General features: G+C 49.5%; 1 protein-coding gene across 1 annotated transcript in view; it reads right to left on the reverse strand.

The window, feature by feature from the left end:
* Positions 1-946: 946 nt before the first annotated feature.
* The window catches only part of TEKT5 (tektin 5), a 47,374-nt gene continuing 24,490 nt past the window's right edge, over positions 947-23,830 (reverse strand). The window contains exons 6-7 of the mRNA XM_020894786.2: positions 4,608-4,762; positions 947-1,356 (exon numbers count right to left, since the gene is read on the reverse strand). Coding sequence (XP_020750445.2) covers positions 1,140-1,356; positions 4,608-4,762 — 372 coding nt within the window. The 3' untranslated portion in view covers positions 947-1,139. The remainder of the gene's footprint in view (positions 1,357-4,607; positions 4,763-23,830) is intronic.

The following is a 23,830-nucleotide window of genomic DNA, read 5'->3' on the forward strand; positions in this document are numbered from 1 at the left end:
CACCAGCAGTTACTTACTGCTGACTTTGTTAACATTCAAATGTATTTCAATGCCATCTTTTTTCCTGTGCAGTTTTGTATTCTGCACTTTTTTTTTTTTTTGACTTGAAGTATAGTCAGTTGGCTCAGTGTTAAAGAATCTGCCTGTCAAGCAGGAGACCCAGGTTCGATCCCTGGAGAAGGAAATGACAACCCATTCCAGTAATCTTGCCTGGGTAGTCCCATGGACAGGGGAGCCTGGTGGGCTACAGTCCATGGGGTCTCAAAGAGTCAGACACAACTTAGTGACTTTGTGACTCCATGGACTGTAGCCCATCTTCCCCTGTCCAGGGAATTCTCCGGGCAAGAATACTGGAGTGGGTTGCCATTCCCTTCTCCAGTGGATCTTCCTGACCCAGGGCTTGAACCTGGGTCTCCTGCACTGCAGGCAGATTCTTTACCATTCTTTACCCACCAGGGAAGCCCCAAACAACAATATTCTATTACAATAATGTAATAGATTGTAGATAGTTGTACTGTAACAATACTCTATTACAAAATAAAAGTAAATAAATAAGTAAAATTGTCTATTAAGGGCAGGATTCAAACCCAGGACTTCTGGCTCCAGTTCCTAATTCTTTTGCACCGCCCCACACGGCTGACAGTCACCTCCACCTTGGACCAACCTTGTTTGATAGAAACAAGCTCAGTCTGAGAACTTGTACAAGGCCCCTCGGCTCCTAAGTCACAGCTGGTCTCGGGACTCCTGGCTCCGATGTCCAGTCTTTGGACATCATGGTCTATGCTATGCTCCTTAACAGACAAACAGGTTTTTAAAAACGCGGCCTCTTCCATTCCTGAGGAGGCTGACAACCTCGAAACATTCAGTCCCCAAGGGGTCACAGCCTGTCTCCACCCTGGGCTCCGTCGTAAGGCTGGTTCCACAGCAAGGAATGAGCTCCCAGGTCTCTGGTTTGGGCACATTTATTTTGCTTTTTACATATACATATATACACATATTATTATTTTTTTCCATGATAGGAGGAGAGGGATAAAAATGACACTTTCTTTTATTTTTGTTTTTCTGCCTTTGCAAATTCTGTGCTATGTAAGGAGGGTGCGTGGAGCAGGGCGGGGTGGGGGTGCAGGGAGGGGGCAGGCTCAAGGGCAGATACCCATGCATGGGGTGCTGGGGAAGGTCTTCCTCATCGCCATGCACTTCTCCTTGTCGATGCACAGGGTGTTGGCCTTGATGGCCAGCTCGTGCTCCAGCCGGCACTTGGTCATGACCAACAGCTGCAGTGTATCCCGGGTCTCCCGCAGCCTCAGCTTGAGGGTCTGCAGGGTGTCGTCGATGGTGAACACCTCATTCACTAGCCTGGGGACAGAGCAGAGGGGAAGGTGGGTTCGGCCAGCCGGAGGGCACAGGTGCCTCTCCCATGTGCCAGGCGCTGGGAGACTCAGAAAGCCAGGTGGGCAGGGCTCAGCCAGCAGGGAAGACAGGGGCGGGGCGACAGGCGGGTGAACACGCCGCAGAGATGCTGAGGACGGTGAGCACAGAGGGAGACACAGACGGGATGTTCAGAAAACAAGCCGGCAGTTCCTCAGTTAAGCACAGACTCAAGACAGGACCCACAAGAACTAAAAGTGAAGTGAAATGAAAGCTGCTCAGTCGTGTCCGACTCTTTGTGACCCCATGGACTATCCAGTCCATGGAGTTCTCCAGGTCAGAATACTGGAGTGGGTAGCCTTTCCCTTCTCCAGGGGATCTTCCCAACGCAGGGATCGAACCCAGGTCTCCCGCATTGCAGGCGGATTCTTTACCAGCTGAACCACCAGGGAAGCCCATAAATACTAGAGTGGGTAGCCTATCCCTTCTCCAGTGGATCTGCCTGACCCAGGAATCGAACCAGGGTCTCCTGAATTGCAGGCAGGTTCTTTACCAGCTAAGCTACCAGGGAAGTATAAACAGACACTCAAATCCTTGCACAAATGCTCGTGTGGCACTAATGAAAAGTGAGTGAAAGTGTTAGTTGCTCAGTTGTGTCTGACTCTTGCAATTGCAAGAGACTTCCCTGGTGGCTCAGATGGTAAAGCGTCTGTCTACAATGCGGGAGACCTGGGTTCGATCCCTGGAGAAGGAAGATTCCCTGGAGAAGGAAATGGCAACCCACTCCAGTACTCTTGCCTAGAAAATCCCATGGACGGAGGAGCTTGGTGCAGGCTACTGTCCATGGGGTCACAAAGAGTCGGGCACGACTGAACGACTTCACTTGCAACTGCATGGACTATAGCCGGCCAGGCTCCTCTGTCCATGGAATTCTCCAGGCAAGAATACTGGTGTGGGTAGCTATTCCCTTCTTCAGGGGATCTTCCCGACCCAGGGATTGAATCCAGGTCTCCTGCATTGCAGGCAAATCCTTTACCCTCTGAGCCACCAGGGAAGCCCGCGGTACTAATAACAAGAGTCAAAAGGTGGAAACAACCCAAAATATCCATCGACAGATGAATGGATGTGCAAAATATGCTTTGTCCCCACATGGGGATATTATTCAGATGTAATGAAAAGAATGCAAAGAACTGACTTACTGGAAAAGACTCTGATGCTGGGAAGACTGAAGGCAGGAGGAGAAGGGGACAACAGAGGATGAGATGGTTGGATGGCATCACTGACTCGATGGACATGAGTCTGAGCAAGCTCCGGGAGTTGGTGATGGACAGGGAAGCCTGGTGTGGTGCAGTTCATGGGGTCGCAAAGAGTCAGGAATGACTGAGTGACTGAACCGAACTGAACTGAACTGAACTGAATGAAAAGGAATGAAGTGCTGATATGTAATACAACATGGATGGACCTTGAAGACATGATGCTGAGTGAAAGATACCAGACACCACGTCTGAACCCCAGTACCTGTGAATGTGATGCTTTTTGGAAGTAGGATATTTGTGGATGGAATTCAGTTAAGGATCCTGAGATGAAATTATCCTCCATTAAGTGTGCTGTGCTGTCGCTCAGTCCTGTCTGACTCTTGTGCGACCCCATGGACTGTAGCCCGCCCGGCTCCTCTGTCCGTGGGATTCTCCAGGCCAGAATACTGGAATGGGTTGCCTTGCCCTCCTCCAGGGGATCTTCCTGACCCAGGGATCTCCTGCAATGCAGGAGATTATTTGCTGTCTCAGTCACCAGGGGTATGGACCCTAAATCCAATGACTGATCTCCTTATAAGAGAAAGCAGGAGAAGATCTGAGACACAGAGACACACAGGGAAGAAGACCATGTGAAGATGGAGGCAGATGCAATGATGCAGCTACAAGCCAAGGGCTGCCAGCCACCACCAGGAGCCAGGAGAGGGGCTGGGAGAAGATGCTCTCTCAGAACCCCCAGAGAGAATCAACGCTGCTGATACTCTGATTTCAGAGGTTTGGCCTTTGCAAGTTTCAGAGGAGAAATTCTGTTGTTTTAAGCTAGCCAGCTTGTTGGTCATTTGTCACAGCAGCCCTGGGTCACGAATACACCTGGTGAGCTGTGATGGTGGGTTGGTTGTGGGGCTGGGACCCACCTGGAGGTGGGGGGAGAGACAGTGCTCAGAACTAGAGCACATGCTGCTAGGAGACCCTGGGCTGATATCAGGGTGAGCTTCCCCGTGACAAGCCTGAGCTTGAAAGAGGGGACAGCAGCAGCCTGGAGACCCTTCTTTTCTTGGGGCTCTCTCAGCCAGCGCTGTCCAGCAGAATTTTCAGCAGTGATGGAGATATTCTACTCCACACCTCCAGCCACACATAGCTCCTGACCACTTGGTATGCAGTTTGTGCAAATAAGAACCTGAATTTTATTCCCAGGCAGTGACCGAGGCTGTAGAAACCGCAGCGCATGGCGCCACTCAGCATTTTCTCTCTGAATATTTTTCTTCCTCCTCTTTACTCCTCCCGCTCTCTTTGCCCCATTATCTCAGCTCAGAAGGAAGACAAGCACTGAGTTGTGGGGGGAGCCTGTCACGCGGCCACAGAGAGTGAAGACAGTGTCCTGAGCTCGGAGGGAACAGAGCAGTCAAGCGACCAGCCCCAAGTCACAGAGCAGGGTCACAGGAAAATACTCCCCAAGTCCAATGGCCATTCCCTTCCTTGCCTGATTATCGTGCTGTCAAACCCCCACCCCTAGACTCACAAACCCTGTTTCTGGGCTGCAGCGAGCCTTGTGCCCCTTTCCCGTTAACAGAAGCAGCTCCTCCTTAGCTAAGTGGGACGGGCAGGATTGGGCTGTTCGGAGGGCTCGCAGGTGAGAATTTCACAGAAAGGGCACTGGGGGATGGGTGAGGTGTGGGCTGGGCGCCCCTTTCACAGGAGCCTAGATGGAGGTGGGGGGGGCGGAGGTGGAGCAATCAAAGCGCCTCCGGGCTAGGCGGCGCCGCCTCGTTGGCTTGGAGAGTTTCCGGAGCAGCACAGACCTACAAAACCATCCTCACTTAGATGAGAAGGCGGCAGCGCAGAGGGGTGGGCTCCGTTGGTGGGGAGGCTACCAAGGGCGTCCTCAGTGCCCTGTGGAGTCGTAGACCCGGGTCTCCTGATGGGTGGAGGGTCCGTTTTCCAGACCCAGGTCTCGAGACCTGCCCCTCCCCTGCCGGCCCTACTCACTTGAACTGGGCGGTGTCCCTACACAGCTCCACGTTGGGGCGCCGGGTCCGGCACTCCAGCCTCGTCTGCGCCACCTTCAGCGGGCACTCCTTGGCCATGATGGACCTTTCCAGCAGCATGATGGTGTTCTCCGTCTGGAAGATCTCCTGCAGCGTCTGCGGGGAACATTTGCGGTATCGGAAGGAGCCTGAACTTGCACTCGTGTGCTTAGCTGCTTGGCCGTGTCTGACTCTTTGCCACCCCGTAGACCGCAACTCGCCAGGCTGCTCTGTCCACGCGGCTTCTCCAGGCAAGAATACTGGAGGGGGTTGCCATGCCCTCCTCCAGGGGAATCTTCCCAACCCAGGGATCGAACCCAGGTCTCCCGCGTTGCAGGCAGATTCTTCACCCTCTGAGCCACCAGGGAAGAACTTGCACTTAACCAACCATAAGCACCCCCCAGAACTGAGTGTACTAAAGTTATGACACGTCATTGTGTATAAACCTTCCGTTCTCTTCCCTGTCATCCCCGGCAGCTCTAGATCTGTGAGCAGTTCTAGTTTTCATGGTGCCCTTCACCTGTGAGGAGGTGCTTTAGAGGTGGATGCGCTGACACCCCTCCCAGACTTGGCAGGGCCCGGTGGGGAGGTAGTGACAGCCCACTCCAGTATTCTTGCCTGGGAACTCCCCTGGACAGAGGAGCCTTGCGGGCTACAGTCCCTGGTGTCGCAAAGGAGTTGGACACGACTCAGCGACTCAACAACAACAACAAATAGCGAGGTGATGTGTGCTCTGTTCTGGACAAGCCTGGAATGGTACCCTGCCACGGTGTCCCTCAACATCCTTCCTTCAATTAATCTAAGGGCTTTTCTGTCTCCCTCACTAGCATGTGAGCTCCAAGAGGTCAGGGGCTTTGCTTTATCCATTGCTACATCCTCCCCACCCATCGCCAGGAACAGAGCTCGGTGCAGAGTGAGGGCTGTCAGATAAAATACAGCACGCCCAGTTAAATGTGAATTTCAGATTGACAACAAAGCATTTTTAGTAAGTCCAATTTGTTCCTACATCCAACAAGGTTAGCCCAGACACCAGTTAACACAATTGGCGATATAGTACTGTACTCTAATAGGTTTATAATACTTTTCACACAAGTAATAGATAAACAAACAAAAAATAAAACATTTCTACTCTTACAGTACAGTACCTTGAAACTACAACACTACAGAACAACAGCTGGCATACAGGGGCTGGCATCGAGTGAACAGGCAAGAAGAGTTACTGGCTCGAGGAAGTAGAGGAGGTGGCAGATGGCAGAGCTGAAGGATCGTCAGCAACAGGAGATGGAGTGTGTGTGCATAGTCAGTTAGTCGTGTCTGATTCTTCTCAACCCTTTGGACTGTAGCCCACCAGGCTTCTCTGTCCGTGGGATTTTTCAGGCAAGAATACTGGAGTGGGTTGCCATTTCCTCCTCCAGGGTATCTTCCTGACCCAGGAGAGCAAGCTGCAATTTTATTCACTCCTGATGTTAATGGAATGCATGTTCACATCTTTGAAAGTTCGCAACTTGAAGGTTCATATGTAGGGGATATACAGATATATCTCAACTATTGCATAAGACATACTTACACTAGAAAGTTGTTTGCTGTTGCTCTGAAATTCAAGTTTAAGTGGACATCCTGCATTCTTATTTGCTAAATATGGCAACTCTACTCATAGTAGGAGCTCAATAAACATCCACTGAATGAACGAATGAATCACAGTGGGACCTTGAAGTCTAGATTTTTAGTTAGTTTCCCATGGGTCCTTATGCACACTGAAGTTTTGGACCAGTGTGCCGTGAAATTTATATGGTCCTGTCACAGATTTTAATATGCAGAGAACTGTTACATGTGAGTATACGAGTGCTCCTGAACGGGGTGGGGACTGCAAGTCTAAGACCCTGTCTCACTTTTAGGGACTTTATAATCACACTGTTTTTCTCTTTGACATGAGCGCCGAAGAACTGATGCTTTTAAACTGTGGTGTTGGAGAACACTCTTGAGAGTCCCTTGGACTGCAAGGAGATCAAATCAGTCAACCTGAAAGGAAATCAGTCCTGAATATTCATTGGAAGGACTGATGCTGAAGCTGAAACTCCAAGCCTTTGGCCACCTGATGCAAAGAACTGATTCACTGGAAAAGACCCTGATGCTGGGAAAGACTGAAGGCAGGAGGAGAAGGGGACGACAGGATGAGATGGTTGGATGGCATCACCAACTCTTTGGACATGAATTTGAGCAAGCTCCTGGAGTTGGTGATGGACAAGGAAGCCTGGCATGCTGCAGTTCATGGGGTCGCAAAGAGTGACATGACTGAGTGACTGAACTGAACTGATGAAATACTCACAAATCATAACATGACTATTTTAGCTGGGTTGAGCCCATGTTCTATGGGCAACAAGAAATTGCTTAAAACAGATTTTTTTTCCCCAAAGAAGTAAAGTCCTGGCTTCCCTATTACCTTAACACATTATTGACTAGAGACATGTTAATATATCTTTTGTCACCCAAACGTTATTGACTGGAGATGTATCAATATGTTTTTTAGACAGTGATACAATTAACACCACTGTATAAAGTTGTTAGAACTTAAAGTTGATCAAAGATTCACTATCCAACTTCTGACTGTCATTATCATTCATATTTTACTCCCTTAGGGGCTTTTGTTCCAACCTTATGTATATTATAAATGCAAATTTATTACTGAAAATTTTCAAAAGTGATGCATTGCAAAATTTTAAGTAAAGAAGTATTTTTCATTGAATTTTATGCAGATACTTTTTCTGATTATATGAACAACACGTATACCAGTATCTTAGAAGATGACAGTCCTTCAGAGTATAATTCTGATTCAAATGATGTGAATGTTAGACCAAAAAAAGACAAAATAATCTTAGTGATGGATTCTGAAATGGAAAGTGAAAATGAAACTCATGGTGCTGGAGAAGACTTTACAGGTGTGGCTTCTCAGGTGGCACAGTGATAAAGAATCCATCTGCCAATGCAGGAGACCGAAAAGATGCAGATTCAACCCTTGGGTTGATAAGATCCCCTGGAGGAGCTCATGGCAGCCCACTCCAGTACTCTTGCCTGGGAAATCCCATGGACGGAGGAGCCTGGTGGGCTACATTCCATAGGGTCGTAAAGAGTCGGACACGACTGAAGCAACTTAGCATGTACACACACACAGGTGAAACTACTGAATATAATAACCCACAAAGTGTTAGTGAAATAACAGGAATTAATTTTGGCCAGCCAAAATAAAAATCGCTGACCATAGGCATTAGTTTCTGGAAAAATTACCCCGCATGCCCTGGTCAATAATGAATTTGCATGCGTGCTTAGTCACTCAGTTGCGTCCAACTCTCTGTCACCTTGTGGGCAGTAGCCCGCCAGGCTGCTCGTCCATGGGATTCTCCAGGCAAGAATACTGGAGTGGGTTGCCATGCCCTCCTCCAGGGGATTTTTCCAGACCCAGGGATCAAACCCGAGTTTCCTGTCTCCTGTAATGGCAGGTGGGTTCTTTACCATTGAGACAGCTGGGAAGCCCTACCTTAAGGAAAAAAAAAAAGTTCTCTCTCCTACAAAGAGAACATGTCTCTGTTTCAAGAGAACAAAAGGATGCTCTTTTCCTCCTGGGGCTGAGACAGAGGCAGAGTTATCTGAGGGTGGGGTGGGAGGGGGTGCTGAGCTGCCTCTTTCAAATCCCACCGAGGAGGGAGACTGGCCCCTCACCTGGTCCTCAATGGGCCACCCAGACCAGAGCAGTGCCAACCAGAGGCTGGTTAAATGCTAGCCCCTAAGGATGTTCCGTGCCCAGCACGTGGGAAGGTAAACGCTCCACTGAGTGGGGAAAACTAGCTCCTTAGCAGCCCAGGGGATTTTTCTCAGAAACTTGCCCTTTGGATATGCAGGTATGCAAAGCTCAGAGAGCTTGCCCAACACACTGTAGAAGAAAACTGGGCCTTCCAACCCAGGTGGCTCAGTGGTGAAGCATCCACCTGCCCGGCAGGAGGATTGGGGGCAGGCAGGTTCTTTACCACTGAGCCACCTGGGAAGCCCCATTACGCTTCACTACAAGATACTGAGCACAGTTCCCTGTGCCATACAGGCGACCCTTGTTTATTTTATGTATAGAAGTGTGTGGACCCTCAACTCACACCACGCAAGTTAACCTGTTAGTCGCTCAGTGGTGTCTGACTCTTTGCGACCCCATGGACTGTAGCCCACCAGGCTCCTCTGTCCATGGGATTCTCCAGGCAAGAATACTGGAGTGGGAAGCCATCCCCTCCTCCAGGGGATCTTCCTGACCCAGAGATCAAACCTGACCTCCTGCATTGCAGGCAGATTTTTTGCTGTCTGAGCCACAGACACAGGGAAGCGTGTGTCTGCTCATCCCAAACTCCTCATGTATCCCCCCACCCCTTTCCCCCTTTGGTAACCATAAATTTGTTTTCTGTGTCTGTGAGTCAGTTTTGCAAATACGTTGATTTGTATCATAGTTTGGATTCCATGTATAAGGGGCATCATATGGCATTTGTCTTTCTCTGTCTGATTTACTTCACTTAGTCTAATAATCTCTAGGCCCACCCATGTTGCTGCAAATGGCATTGTTTCGTTGTTTTTTATGAATGAGTAGCGTTCCATTATATACCACATGTTCTTTATCCACTCATCTATCCATGGACCTTTAGGTCATTTCCATGTCTTGGCTATTGTGAATAGTGCCACTATGAACACTGGAGTGCATGTATCTTTTTGAATTAGAGTTTTCTCAGGAAAGGGATTGTTGGATCATATGGTAACTCTATTTTTAGTTTTTGGAAAAACCTCCATACTGTTTTTCCACTGTGGCTGCACCAATTTACATTCCCACCAACAGTGTAGGAAGGCTCCCTTTTATCCACACCCTGTCCAGCATTTATTTTCTGTAGATTTTCTTTGATGATGAAAAGGCCGATCTCTTGACTCTAGCGAAAGGGCTGACATTCATTCACATGCTCAGTCATTTCTTCATTCACTCACTAATTTATGGATTTATTGATTTGCACATTGACTTAACTGTGGATGAGGCACATATTGGGTGCTAAGCACTGTTGTAGGTAGTGGACACAGCAGTGCACAGAACAGGTAGAAAACACCATCTTCAAGGAGTTATATTCTAGTATAGTGGTCTCCAACCTTTTTGGCACCAGAGACAAGTTTCATGGAAGACGGACTTTCCATGGACAATGAGGCAGGGTATGGTTTCAGGATGATTCAAGAGCATTACATTTATTGTGCAATTTATTTCTATTTTTATTACATCAATTCTACCTCAGATCATCAAGCATTAGATCCCAGAGGTTGGGGACCCCTGTTCTAGTGGATTATTTGCCCACTTCTTTAGGCAAGATTTGTTAAGCGCCTGGGCTTCCCAGATGGTGCTAGTGGTAAGGAACCTGCCTGCCAATGCAGGAGACATGGATTCAATCCCTGGGTCAGGAAGATCCCCTGGAGGAGGGCATGGCAACCCACTCCGGTATTCTTGCCTGGAGAAACCCATGGACAGAGGAGTCTGATGGGCCACAGTCCATGGGGTTACAAAGAGTTGGACACAACTGAAGTGACTAAATATATCCGCACATTAAGCACCCATCAGCCCTTACTACAACTACGACCATCTTTGTGCTGTGCCATGCTAAATTGCTTCAGTCGTGTCTGACTCTTTGCAACCCTATGGACCGTAGCCCGCCAGGCTCCTCTGTCCATGGGATTCTCCAGGCAAGATTACCGGAGTGGGTTGCCATGCCCTCCTCCAGGGGATCTTCCTGATCCAGAGATCGAACCCATGTCTCTTACGTTTCCTTCATTGGCAGCTGGGTTCTTTACCACTAGTAGCACCACCTGGAAAGTGACCATCTTTATCATCACAGAAGTTCAAGTTCCTTTTTCCCTGTTAACAACACATATTTGAATGCCTTTAGTGGGCAGGATATTGGTGGGAAAATGCCATCACTAGGAAGCATCCAATACATTTTAGTTTTCTGGGAACTCTCATGTGAGCACAGCAGTAGGGCAGGAAGACAGCAGCTCCCAGGGAACTAAAGCTTACTAATTATTTTCCAAGCCTGAGGACCACTTCCAGGAGCATGGGACCAGCCTGTCCTGGCACAGCCTCCCAACACTTGCTCATCTCCCTTGATTGGCACAGAGCAGCTGGGGGATCCAGAGACTTCTGTAGACAACAGGCTCCAGTTACATGCTAATAGGCCTGCTCTGCTTTCGTTATATGTATCTTTCCACCATGTGCGCACATGTTACGTCGCTTCAGTCATGTAGGACTCTTTGTGGCCCTATGGGCTGTAGCCTGCTAGGCTCTGTCTATGGCATTCTCCAGGCAAGAATACTGGAGTGGGGTGCCATTCCCTCTTCCAGGGGAATCTTCCCAACCCAGGGATCAAAACCCATGTCTCTTATGTCTCCTGCATTGGAAGGCAGGTTCTTCACCACTCACACCACCTGGGAAACCCAGCTACTCTCCTCCTGGCAAATGCTGTTGATTTTCCATCCATAGAATAATATAATTACATTTTACGACTTGAATGAAACATGTAAAGTGAGTAACAGCCCAGGTGGCGGGGCAGGGGCGGGCAGGTAAAATCAGGAAGGGTGACGGTGAAGGAGGGTGCTGAGGGGCACCTATGAAACCCCTTGCCCCTCGTCTCCTCCTCGGGGCTGGCTTTTAGTGGCGTGGTGTGGCAGCTGGAACCGACTTGCTTTTTCTCCATGCCACTGCCCCTTCCCACCCCACCCCACCCCCCGGCATTTCTTGAACAGGCCTGCCTGTGAATTTTCCAGAACAGAAGGGGTTTTCCAGAATTGGCTGTTCTAGAACCCGCTGATGACTCACACCTAAGGCAAATCTGCCCAGGCGGGTCTAAACTCTGCTGAAAAATGATCCTCCAAACCTCCTGTCCAGCCTCCGTCACTCACAGCCAGGGTCTTCTTCATTGGAAGGGAGGGAAAATACACACACACACACACACACACACACACACACACACACTCCGTCTTAGGGGCAGCCCCGGATGCCTGCACACCTCCAAGAGCCCCCGGGGTCAGTGACTCAGCTTCAGAAGTTGAGGAGTGTGACCCCCAAGGGGCAGGAGGCAGAGACCACGTGGGCTGACCAGAGGCAGGGGCTGGAGACAGAATGGCCTTGGCCTTCAGGCTCAGCAGGAAGCTAAGGTGCCAAGACTGAGCTCTGAGCTCTGGGACAGCCTGATCCCTAGACCCCAAATTCCATGATGTCCCCCAAGGAGAAGAGCTCAGAGTCTGAGAGGGTAATCCACATATCCCAGCATATCCACTCCTGGTCTATACTATATACACTAAAGGAGCCCAAGACCACTCTGGAACATACGTGTCAAGGAGGTTCAGTGAGCCGGCAGCACCCAGCTGCCTGTGACCACAGAGACGGACGTGTAAAAAATGGTAAATGAGCAGGTGGAGGATTTGGGCAGCCCAGAGAAGGGGGGGGGGGGCGGATTAACCTCACATCCATAGGAACGATGCAAGGTGAGGAAACTGGGAAACAGAATGAGCTATTTGATACAATCCCTTTGGAGAAAAGTAAAGATCCATACACATGCAACAGTGATCCACATTTTGTAAGAACACATTTAAATGGGTGGCAGAGGAGGAGTGGTTAGATTGCATCACTGACTCAATGGACATGAATTTGAGCAAACTTTGGGAGATAGTGAAGGACAGAGAAGCCTGGTGTGCTGCAGTCCATGGGTCTGCAAAGTCAAACACTACTGAGTGACTGAACAACATTTAAATTAATAGGTCAGCATTCTTTAAAGAGGTCATATTCATTCATTCATTCAAATAGTCCCCGAGGAGCAAGTTCATCTACGGGAGAATAGGAGTTACCCTGAAGTTTAGGGATAAAGGGGGTAAACAAGGAAATGAGGGGCTTTGTACAAACATATGTGCCAGGAGCCAAGATGTATGATAAACTTACCTCTCTTCCCCAGGATCAAAAGAGGAGAAAAAATCCCCACAATCCTATCAGATCTAAGGTTTCCTTTTAAAATAACTTTTTTAAGGGAGAAATTCTATTAAAGACAAAATGCTATCTAATTGTAATGGGTGTTAATTCTTGCATTTGTTTGCCCATTAGCATTATCTGGACAGTTTTTAAAACTGAAGCTGTCTGCCGCCCTCCACCAGAGATTCAGATTTCACTGGCCCAGGGTGCAGTGGGTGTCAGAAGGTTTTAGGAACTCCCTAAAGGTGCAGCCAGAGTCAGGAAACACTGATGCAGGTGATAGAGATGTGCAAACACTAAAGCGTCCCATGGGGAAGGAGAAAGATTGAGGACTCCGGTTAGGGACTTGGAGGGACAACTCAAGACTGTTCATCTTGGCAGGAAAACCCCAAGTGGAGTCACGGGAGTAATTTCATCCCTTGAAGGTATTTTTGGAGATGTGCATGTGTGTGATCTGTGCACCGTGGGCTTGGGTTTCCAGCAGGGAACCTGGGGGAAAAGTGGAGGCCTCATCACAGGGTTTTCAAGTTTCTGGGGGAAATCTGATGTCAGCAATTGGAAATCATGGTGCTCCGACCCCCAGCCCAGAGCTGTGCCCTTGTCCCGCACTGTGGTCACCTAGACGATCCAGACGTCGGCCCAGGCAGGCAGGAAGCTCAAAGCACAGGCAGCCTTGCCGGGTGAGAAGACCTGGGCAAGTCTGTACATGCTCTGCAGCTCAGAATTGCTCAGACCCAAGGCGTCTGCTATCGCAAAACACACACACACACACACACACACACACACGGAATGAGTGTCTCAAACACCTTCACCACCCTCTGCAGGGGGAAGAATAGAGGTGTTTGAGACATTCATTCACCCACTCACCCACCTACCTGCCCATGGAGCTGGTGTATCCCACAGTCCACATCTAACCCAGCATGCTCCCACCACAGGGCCTTTGCACGGACTGTTCCCTCTGCCAGGGACGCTCCTTCCCCAGATCTCCACATGGCTCGTTCCCTCATGCCCTTCTGGTTATGGCTAAAATGCCAGAGGACCTTTCTCTGAGCATTTCCTGTAAACTTGCAACCCCCAAACCAGCTAGCACTCCCAATTGTCCAAATTCTGCTTTCTTTTCTCTATAGTCCTCATACCTTCTGACATACTGTGCTTTATTCACTAAAGAGCCTCTTGAAGGCAAAAGAGGAGAGTGAAAGAGCTGGCTTAAAAGTTAACATTCAAAAAACAAAGATCATGACATCCTGTCCCATCACTTCATGGCAAATAGATGGGGAAACAATGGAAACAGCCTTTATTTTATTAGCCCAAGACTTTCTTTTCTTGGGCTCCAAAATCACTGTGGATGGTGACTGCAGCCATGAAATTAAAAGACGCTTGATCCTTGGAAGAAAAGCTATGACAAACCTAGACAGCATATTAGAAAGCAGAGAACACGTTGCTGACAAAGGTTCATATAGTCAAAGCTATGGTTTTCCCAGCAGTCATGTACAGATTTAGACCATGAGTCATGTGAGAGTTGGACCATAAAGAAGGCTGAGCGCTGAAGAATTGATGCTTTTGGACTGTGGTGTTGGAGAAGACTCTTGAGAATCCCTTGGACAGCGAGGAGATCAAACCAGTCAATCCTAAAGGAAATCAACCCTGAATGTTTATTGGAAGGACTGATAATGAAGCTGAAGCTCCAGTTCTTTGGCCACCTGATGCAAACAGCCAACTCACTGGAAAAGACCCTAATGCTGGGAAAGATTGAAGGTGGGAGGAAAGGTGTCGACAGAGGATGAGATGGTTGGATGGCATCACCGATTCAATGGACATGAGTTTGAGCAAACTCTAGGAGATAGTGTAGGACAGGGAAGCCTGGCGTGCTGCAGTCCATGGGATCACAAAGAGTCGGACACGACTGAGCTACTGAACAACAACTCATTAATGTTGTCCATCATCCTCTCCCAGGGAGTAAGCTCCATGTGGGGAGGGATTTTTGTTTTGCTCTCTGCTGAATCCCCACTGCCTAAACCAATCAGTGCCCGGGACATAGTAACAATATCATCTAACACTTAAAATAGTGCTGACAGCATGCCAGGCATTTTGCTAAAAGCTGTACGTAGCGACCAATTGCTCAGTCATTCAGTGGTATCCAACTATTTGCGACCCTGTGGGCTGCAGCCCCCCAAGCTCCTCTGCCCATGGAATTTTCCAGGTAAGAATACTGGAGTGGGTTGCCATTTCCTACTCCAGGGGATCTCAGGGATAGAACCCAAGTATCCTGCCTCAGGGCTAGAACCCGAGTCTCCTGCATTGGTAGGCAGATTCTTTACCACTACACCACCTGGGAAGCCCACTGACTAATTAGTAGATTCTTAATGAACATTCCTCCCTAGATGGAGCGAGGCACACCATGAGGTATCTGCTTAAGAAGACAGCAAAGACGTTGGCACCAGACGACCTGACTCTCTCCAAGTCCCAGCCCCAGCACATCCAAGCTGGGTGACCTTAGGCAAGTGTCCTAGGCTCTCTGAGCCTTTCTAGTAAAATGGGGATCACAGCTACTCCATAGAATGGAGGTGAGGCCACTGTGCCAGGCCTCGGAGAAGGAGCTCTTGGAAAATGAATAAAGTGTATAGCAAGTGTATAAGGCCCTTCACTGCTGGCACACAAAGCTAGCGACACTCCTTTGTGGTAACTTAAAAAGCATTGGTACCAGGTCCTACTTTTCCCAAAGCAAGCCCGTGCCTGTGCGTGCATGTTCCTCCCACAAACACACCCTGGAAAAAGCCATCGTGCCCCTCCTTCCATCTTCCCTTGGCCAGCTAGAGAGCTCTCGCCCTCCTTCCCCGTCTACATTTCTCCCCAGTCCCTGAGCTGGGGAGGCATCCTGGGCAGGGCGAAGGGCTGCCTGCTGTGGGATTGGCCCAGGGGCTCACCCCACGGGAGGAGTCTCCGCAGCCTTGGCCCAAAGCTGGAACTCCGTTGGGAAGGATAGTCCCCAGGCCCTAGACTGAGAAAGGGGTAGTTCTAAGCCTCCTGTGTGCCAGGCATAGGGGGCAAGGGAGGCAGGTCCCTTCAGCTCACTGAGTCTCTCTGCAGTCACACAGATCTAGGTTCAAATACCAGTTCCAGCTCTTTCCCACTGTGTGCCCTTCAACAAGTCGCTTACCCTCTCTGTGTCGTATATATTCATCTATTCAATATCCACTGAGCCTCTTCACTAAGTAGCCCCGTCTATGGGGCCAGACATTGTCCGGGGCACTTGTTCTATTTTTGTTGTTGCTTAGTTGCTAAGTCGTGTCCGACCCTTTGCGACCCCATGGACTATAGTGGACTGTAGCCCGCCGGGCTCCTCTGTCCATGGGATTTCCCAGGCAAGAATACTGTGAATGTGAAGCGAAAGTGAAAGTCACTCAGTTGTGTCTGACTCTTTGCGACCCCATGGACTGTACAGTCCATGGAATTCTCCAGCCCAGAAAGCTGGAGTGGGTAGCCAGTCCCCTTCTCCAGGGGATCTTCCCAACAGAGGGATTGAACCCAGGTCTCCCACATTGCAGGCGGATTCTTTACCAACTGAGCCACCAGGGAAGGATACTGTAGTGGGTTGTCATTTCCTTCCCCAGGGGATCTTCCCAACCCAGGGATAGAATCCCACATCTTCTGCTTGGCAGGCAGATTCTTGACCATGGAATCACCTGGGAAACCCATGCTTTTATTATCATGCTATAAAGTTAGCATAAAAATAATAACAAATAACCCACCAGGTTACCGTGCAGATTAAATGAGATACTGTATATAAAATGCTTAGTCCAGTGCAGGCACGTGCCATGAGTCTGTCCTTCCTGCCCACCCTACGCCCAGCTCCCATCCTGCAACGTTCAGTCCCTTTAAAGATTTTTCCTTTGGGATAATTGTTGTGTTGTTTAATGTCAGACAATAGGAAACTCAGAGTTTGTCTATGCAGGCAACTTCAGTTCCCTCAGACCTCCAGTCCAGGGCTCGAATTCCATCAACTCACTTATTAGGGTGTAAGGGATCAAGGCAGGGGTTGCCTGCGCAATGGAGGAGGAGTGTCCTCTTTCTCAGCTTCTAGAAAGCGGCTCAGGGAGGGTCGGTTCAGAGTAGAAGGTGGGTCAATCCCCCAACCCCCAAACCCCCAGCCCCGCCTGAGGAACCAAAGAGCTTTTTGTTAACAACACCCCTCTACCTTCCCAACGCCCCCCTCTCCTCCCCGCCCCCCACCCCAGCTCCAGACGATTCCCAGCCACAGGGGCCTCCTTGCAGGGTGTCTTGGAGGTAAGAGTCCCGGGCAGGAAGTCAGGAGACTGGAGTTCCATCCAAGCCCTAACACAAACCAGCTGTGGAACTCACACCTCACTCAGAGCCCTGGGCCGAAGGGGCCCCAATTTCCTTATCCAGCAAATGGGGAATCAAGACCTGTCTCCCTCGCTGCTTAGGGCACTGCAAGTGCTCCTGGACCACTTTCAAGCTCTAATCCATCACCTATCACCTCCGCGTGCCTGAAGCCACGTCCTCTGAGAGGCAGTCTGAGAGCTGTTGCTAATAGCTGCAGGTGTGGCTGTGTGTGTGCACATGAGTGTATGCGCGGGTGTGAGTCTGTGATTTTGTTTTTAAGTCTTCAGGTCAACCACCCTCAGGTGGCTGGGAGTCCCAGTACATAGCCTTCTGGAGCACCTTGAAGATGCTGTAGACAGTGGACACGTTTTTCTCTAAAGCTCTGGGTGGTAGATATTTTAGATTTTCGGAGACACGTAGTTTCTGTCACCACAGCTCAACTCAGCCAAAGCAGTGCACAGCTAACCCTGGACAATATAGAAATGTATGGGATCTGTGTTCCAATAAAACTTTATTTACAAAAACAGTCATGGGAGGGGCAGATTTGGCCCCAGGACTGCTAGTTTGATGGGCTTCCCAGGTGGCTCAGTGGGTAAAGAATCCACCTGCCAATGCAGGAGATGCAGGATTGATCCTTGGGTCGGGAAGATCCCCTGGAGAAGCAACCCACTCCAGTATTCTTGCCTGGAGAAGCCCATGAACAGAGGAGCCTGGTGGGCTACAGTCCATGGGGTCTCAAAGAGTCAGACATGACTGAGTATGCATGTAGGCTGCAGATCATCACAGAGGAAGCCCTGATCTGTGTGTGTGTGTGTGTCACGCACAAGGCTGCTCATCTTTCAAGGTTTCCCACGTTCAGAGAGTAATTTCTCTAACAGCTTTGCTACTCAAGGGGTGGTCTGTGGACCAGCGTGGCTGAACTTGGAGCACTTGTCATAAATGCAGTCTCAGACCCTGCCCCAGACCTCCCAAGGTGCTGCGCATTTTAACAAAATGCTGAGGTGATCACATGCACAGTAAAGTTTTAAAGCAGAAGGACATGGTCGGGTTTGTTTGAGGCAAATCTCTCCGGGTGCGGTTAGGAGGGTGGGCAGAGAGGACAAAGCTGGGAAGACGATGGCCAGTGAGGAACCGATGGCCAGTGAGAAGCAGGAGGATCCACACCAAGTCCAGATGGAGAGACGCAGAGGGAACGAGGTCACGAGAGGATACAAAGGGCAAGATGTGGCGCGCCGTGATGGTCGGAGTGTGCCGAGGGAGGAAGCGCCAGCCCTAAAATCAGAAGGCTGCTCTTCAAAGGCCAGCACCACAGCACTGAGCACATGGCCTTGGCAAATGGCCAAACCTCTCCGGGCCTCAGTTTCCCCATCTGTATAATGGAGATAATAACAATATCTACCCCAGAGGGTGACTGCGAGGATTAATTTAGGTGCCCTATGCCAAGCACAGTGACTACCACCTAACAAGCACTCAGTAGACCTCAGCACTTCCTATCCATCCACTCATCCATCCATATATCCACCTATGTACCCATCCATCCATCCCTCCATCCATATATCCACCTATGTACCCATCCCTCCATCCATATGTCCACCTACGTACTCATCTATCCAGCCATCCATGTGTCCATCCATGTCTACCTATCTTCTACCTTTTATCCTTTCTTTTAAAAAATATTTATTTATTTGGCCGTGCCAGGTCCTATTTGTAGCATGCAGCATGTGGGATCTAGTTCCCTCACCAGGGATCAAATCCGGCCCCCTGCACTGGGAATGCAGAGTCTTAGCCACTGACCACGAGGGAATTTCCCTCCCTTCTTTTTTTTAAAAGTCAAACCTTAATGCCAGAAGACCACGTCTTCTCAGTCTTGGCGCTATTGACCTTTGGGGCAGGGTTATTCTGTTATTCTGTGGTGCTTCCCTGCGCATTGTAGGGTGTTTAACTGCATCCCTGGTCTCCACCCACTGGGTGCCAATAGCAGCCCCTCCCAAGTCATGACGACCAAAAATGTCTCCAAACATTGTCAGATGTTCCCTGGTATAAAATTGTCCCATTGGAGGGCACTGATATAGATATTATTATTGCTGTTGTTGTTAGGCTGCATTGGTGGGAGCAGGGAAGATGCTCACACTGACTTAAAGAATAAACTCTGGAGCAGAACACCTAGATTCAAATCCTGACTCTGCCATTTACTAGCTGCAGTGGGTAAGGGCTTTAGGAAAACATTTGTCCTCAGTTTCCTCATCTGTAAAATGGGGCTAAAAGTCATCCCTTCTTCACAGGGTTGTTGGCAACCCACTCCAGTATTCTTGTCTGGGAAATTTCATGGACAAGGGAGCCGGGTGGGCTCTAGTCCATGGGGTTGCAAAGAGCCAGATAAGACTGAGAGCTTGCGCGTACACGTGTGTGTGCACATACACACACACACACACACATGGGGTTGTTAGAGGGAAAATGAGTTAACGTTAGAAAAGCACTTAGAACTCTAGCTGCACGGAGTGAGGTTAATATGCCTCTTGTGATGGTGAGTTTTTTCTTTTACCTTCTACTTGCAACAGGATGACAAACTAGATGACAAACTAGGTCCACATTCAGACCTTGTGAGGGACCAGCTGACGGCTAGCCCCAGTCCCAGGCTTCGGGAAACGATGAAGTCCTGGCTGGAAATGGTCTCTGGCCCCAAATGGCAAGGTACGTCCTTGCTAGGCGTGCCATGACGAAACCAACCTCAGCCCAGTGGAAAAGTGCTCTGATGTTCCTGGCTGGAACAGAAATCCACCCAAGGGCTTTGAAAGGGGGGATGCTTTTGGCAGTGGTGTTGGTCATTTCAAAATATCTGCCTGCATCTTGTGACAGCAGACAAAGCCTCCAGGGCCGGGAAATTATTTTTGATGTGGAGGGGAAAAAAGGCAGATTTAGCAGTTCCAGCCGGCTTTGGGCTTCTGCATGCTTTGTGCAACCTTGCAAATTTATTGTTTTCCAAATTGCGTGCAGCCAAGGGGTTTCCAAGGAGATGCATGACTCAGTGCAGTTTCCCCAGCTTCGGAAGGCAGAAAGCAACTTGGAATCCCTTTTCTGGTCAAATAGTGGAAGATTTTCAACTGCAGCTGAGCCCAGGGGCAAGAGCTAGTGGAGGAGGGCTCCAGAGGACTTGGCCAGAAATGCAAGTCGTGAAAGAGCCAGAGCGGCGAGTCTCAAATTCGGCCCACTTGATGTTTGGGGCCACAACTTCTTTGTTGGGAGGGTGGACTGTCTTATGCATCAACACGTTTATCGGCATCCCTGGATTCTACCCACTATTTGTGTCTGTTAGCAGCACCCTGCCCCCTTCCCCCTCCACATGGCAAGTTGTAACAACCAAAATGTCTCCAGACGTTGGCAAAGGCCACTGGGGAGTAAATTCAGCCAGGGTGAGAATTACTACTCTGAGGAGAGATGTTGAGTCAACCCTACTCACAGTTGTCTCTGTCCAGAGGCGGCCAGCTGCCTTCAGACAATGCCAGGCCAGTACACATACCAGCTGCTCAGAGGTCATCTGGGGTCAGGTGTCCTGAAAGTCCTGGAGGGGCGGGGGCTCCTTGCTAGAGAGGACACTTGTACAATTCTGTGAAAATTCGTGGGCATCCAGTATCTCAGGCCCTTGAGCATCTTCTTAATGCTTATCACAATTTTCATTAATGATGTTTTTACTATTTTTAAAAATATTTATTTATTTGGCTTCACTGGGTCTTAGTTGCAGTACTCAAATTCTTAGTTTTGGCTTGTGGGATCTAGTTCCCAGACTGAACCCAGGCCCCCTGCATTGGGAACCCGGAGTCTTAGCCACTGGACCACCATGAAAGTTCCTACTTATTTTTTTAAAAATTGGTCTCTCCCACTGGAACATAAGGCTTCGCTGGTGGTAGAGTGGTAAAGAATCCACTTGCCAGTGCAGGAAATGCAGGAGACACGGGTTCGATCCCTAGGTCTGGAAGATCCCCTGGAGAAGGAAATGACAACTTATACCAGTATTCTTGCCTGGGAAATTCCATGGATGGAGGAGCCCGGCAGGCTACAATTTCTGGGGTAGCGAAAGAGTCGGACACAGCGTAGTGACTCAACAACAACAAACTAGAACATAAGCTCTGCCGAAGGCAGGGCCCATTGGACCCCATGCTCCTAACTCAGAGTCTAGCATACCGGATGTGCTTTTAGTAAATACTGGATTAGCCAAAAACTTCATCCAGGATTTTCTGCAAGATGCTAATGAACTTTTTGGCTAAATCAATACATCTCAGGGAGAAAGGACTGGATTAGCAAACACTTATGGCACATTTGCACCTGGCAGGCACACTTGGGAGGACTGGTGAAAACTTGGATGTCTGGACCCCAGAGTTTCTGAGTCAGAATGTCCAAGGTGGGACCCAAGGATGTGCACTTTCTTCTAACAAGTTCCCAGATGATACTGATGCAGTTGGTTCAGGACCACACCTTGAGAACCACTGGTCTGAATGCTGATTCTTTCATTCTCAACCTTGGCTGGGGAGTTTAAAAGGTTGGATGCCCAGGCCTCATCTCAACCAATCATGTCACAGTCCCTAGAGATGCAGGTGATTCCAATGTGTGAGTTGAGAATTGCTCAGATGTATCTTTTCTTGGGCAAACTCGGGGAGACAGGGACAGGGAGACCTGGTGTGCTGCAGTCCGTGGAGTCACAAAGAGCTGGACATGACTTAGCGACTGAACAACAACAATCTTTTTTCATCCTCGCAGGATTATTCCTCTCTCAGAGATTAGGCAACTGAGACTCAGAAGAGTTAGTTACTTTACCAGATGCAACCCCGGTCTTTTGATCCCAGAGGCCATATCCTTTCAGTTTGCTTGTCCCTCCCTGATCAGCACAGGTTATAAATCAGTCTACAGGTTTGTTTGTTTTGCCATTTTTATAGTTAATAGTCATTGAGCACTTATGAAGTGACCAGTGTGGATGCTCTTATACTCAGAGCAAACATTTGCCAACCATTATTGCTCACATTTGACTGAGACACAGAGAGGTAGGGCAACCTGACCTTGGCCACATACTTAGGAAGTGCTGGAGCCAGAAGTGAACCCAACCATCTTCACAGCACTGTGGGGGCTCATGTGTGGGAGAAGCATGTGGAGATGGGAGTCTGGACCAGGAGGAGACAAGCCCATGTGAAAGCCAGGAGTGGAGGTGAGGCTGGGCTTTGGGTCCCAAGAAGGCAAGGAGCTGAGGACCCAAAGAGGGAGAAGTCACAACTTGGAAGAAACTCAGAGACTGCTGGGACACACCCATACCCAGGAGGTGCCCAGGCCGCCCTCTGCCTCCTCTGGGCTGCATCTTACTGTCTCCTTGTCTCATCAGTAACCAATCCCAGGGATTGCCCCGCCCATGGCTTCCAGTCAAAGCATGTGATTGGCTAATACCAACTGCAAAGTGCAGTCGTAGCTTCCCTGAGCATCAGTGGTTCACAAAGTGAGCTCAAAGCGCCCTCATTAGTACCATCCCCAGCTCCAGCCCTGGCCGTGCTGACCTTGCTTGTTTCCTCCCACTCTCCTGTCTGGCCCCTCCAGCTTTCTGCGTTGTTGGCTACCTTCCCAGCTCTGGACCTTGGCTCTGTTTTCCTGATTCCAGCAGCATCTCTCTCTCTTAGTGGCACAGTGTCACCATGAACAGATAACGGTGGACATGGCACCCCCTCCATCACCTCACCATTTGGCACAGCCTTCAGAACCACCTATATCTGAGCTCTCGTTGACCCCTTCCTGCTGGGTGTCCCCCGGCACACCCCCCACCCTGCAAAAAAACAGTGATGAGACTTGCGCCCACATGACACCAGGGAGGCATTGATTCCTGCTGGTACTAAGGCGAGCACCATGCAGAGACCTGCTGCACACGGGGCTTTTCCCGACGGCTGCCTCACCATATCTCCACACGCACAAGGGCTCAGTGGCTCACTGGTGTCCAGCTCTGTGCCACCCCATGGACTGGAGCCCACCAGGCTCCTCTGTCCAGGGGATTCTCCAGGCAAGAATAATGGAGTGGGTTGCCATTCCCTCCTCCAGGGCATCTTCCCCACCCAGGGATCCAACCTGCATCTCTTGTGTCTCTTGCGTTGGCAGGTGAATTTTTTACCACTGCACCACCTGGAAAGCCCCTAATTATTTAATCTATTTCTTCAAATCAATGCCCCTTTCAGCCTTGAACACATGTATTTGAAATGGCATCTTTATAGTATTGCCATATATAGAAAGGGATTCCTTGATAACTCAGCTGGTAAAGAATACTCCTACAGGGCAGGAGACCCTAGTTTGATTCCGGGGTCGGGAAGATTCGCTGGAGAAGGAATGGGCTGCCCACTCCAGTATTCTTGGGCTTCCATGGTGGCTCAGCTGGTAAAGAATCCGCCTGCAATGCGGGAGACCTGGACTCAATCCCTGGGTTGGGAAGATTCCATGGAGAATAGAATGGCTACCCACTCCAGTATTCTGGCCTGGAGAATTCCATGGACTCTATAGTCCATGGGGTCACAAAGAGTCAGACATGACTGAGTGATTTTCACATGTGTAGAAAATGAGTATCTCTTACCGTAGATAGTGGGTCCTATCGTGGTAGAGAAGATGGGAAAAGACCTTAATTTCAAAGGGTCAGTGCAGCCTGAGACTTGAGGTTTGCCTGGAAAGGGAGATTCCCAAACAAAAGAGAGATGGCAAAGACAGACTAGGGTCACATCAGGCCCCATTGCCCGACACTGTTAGAAGGACCGATGGAGGGAACTTGAAACAAGAACGTTCTCAGTAGACGCGATGGTCTTTAAGGCCTG

This window comes from Odocoileus virginianus, chromosome 33, assembly GCF_023699985.2.
Source record: "Odocoileus virginianus isolate 20LAN1187 ecotype Illinois chromosome 33, Ovbor_1.2, whole genome shotgun sequence".
Classification (NCBI taxonomy): domain Eukaryota; kingdom Metazoa; phylum Chordata; class Mammalia; order Artiodactyla; family Cervidae; genus Odocoileus; species Odocoileus virginianus.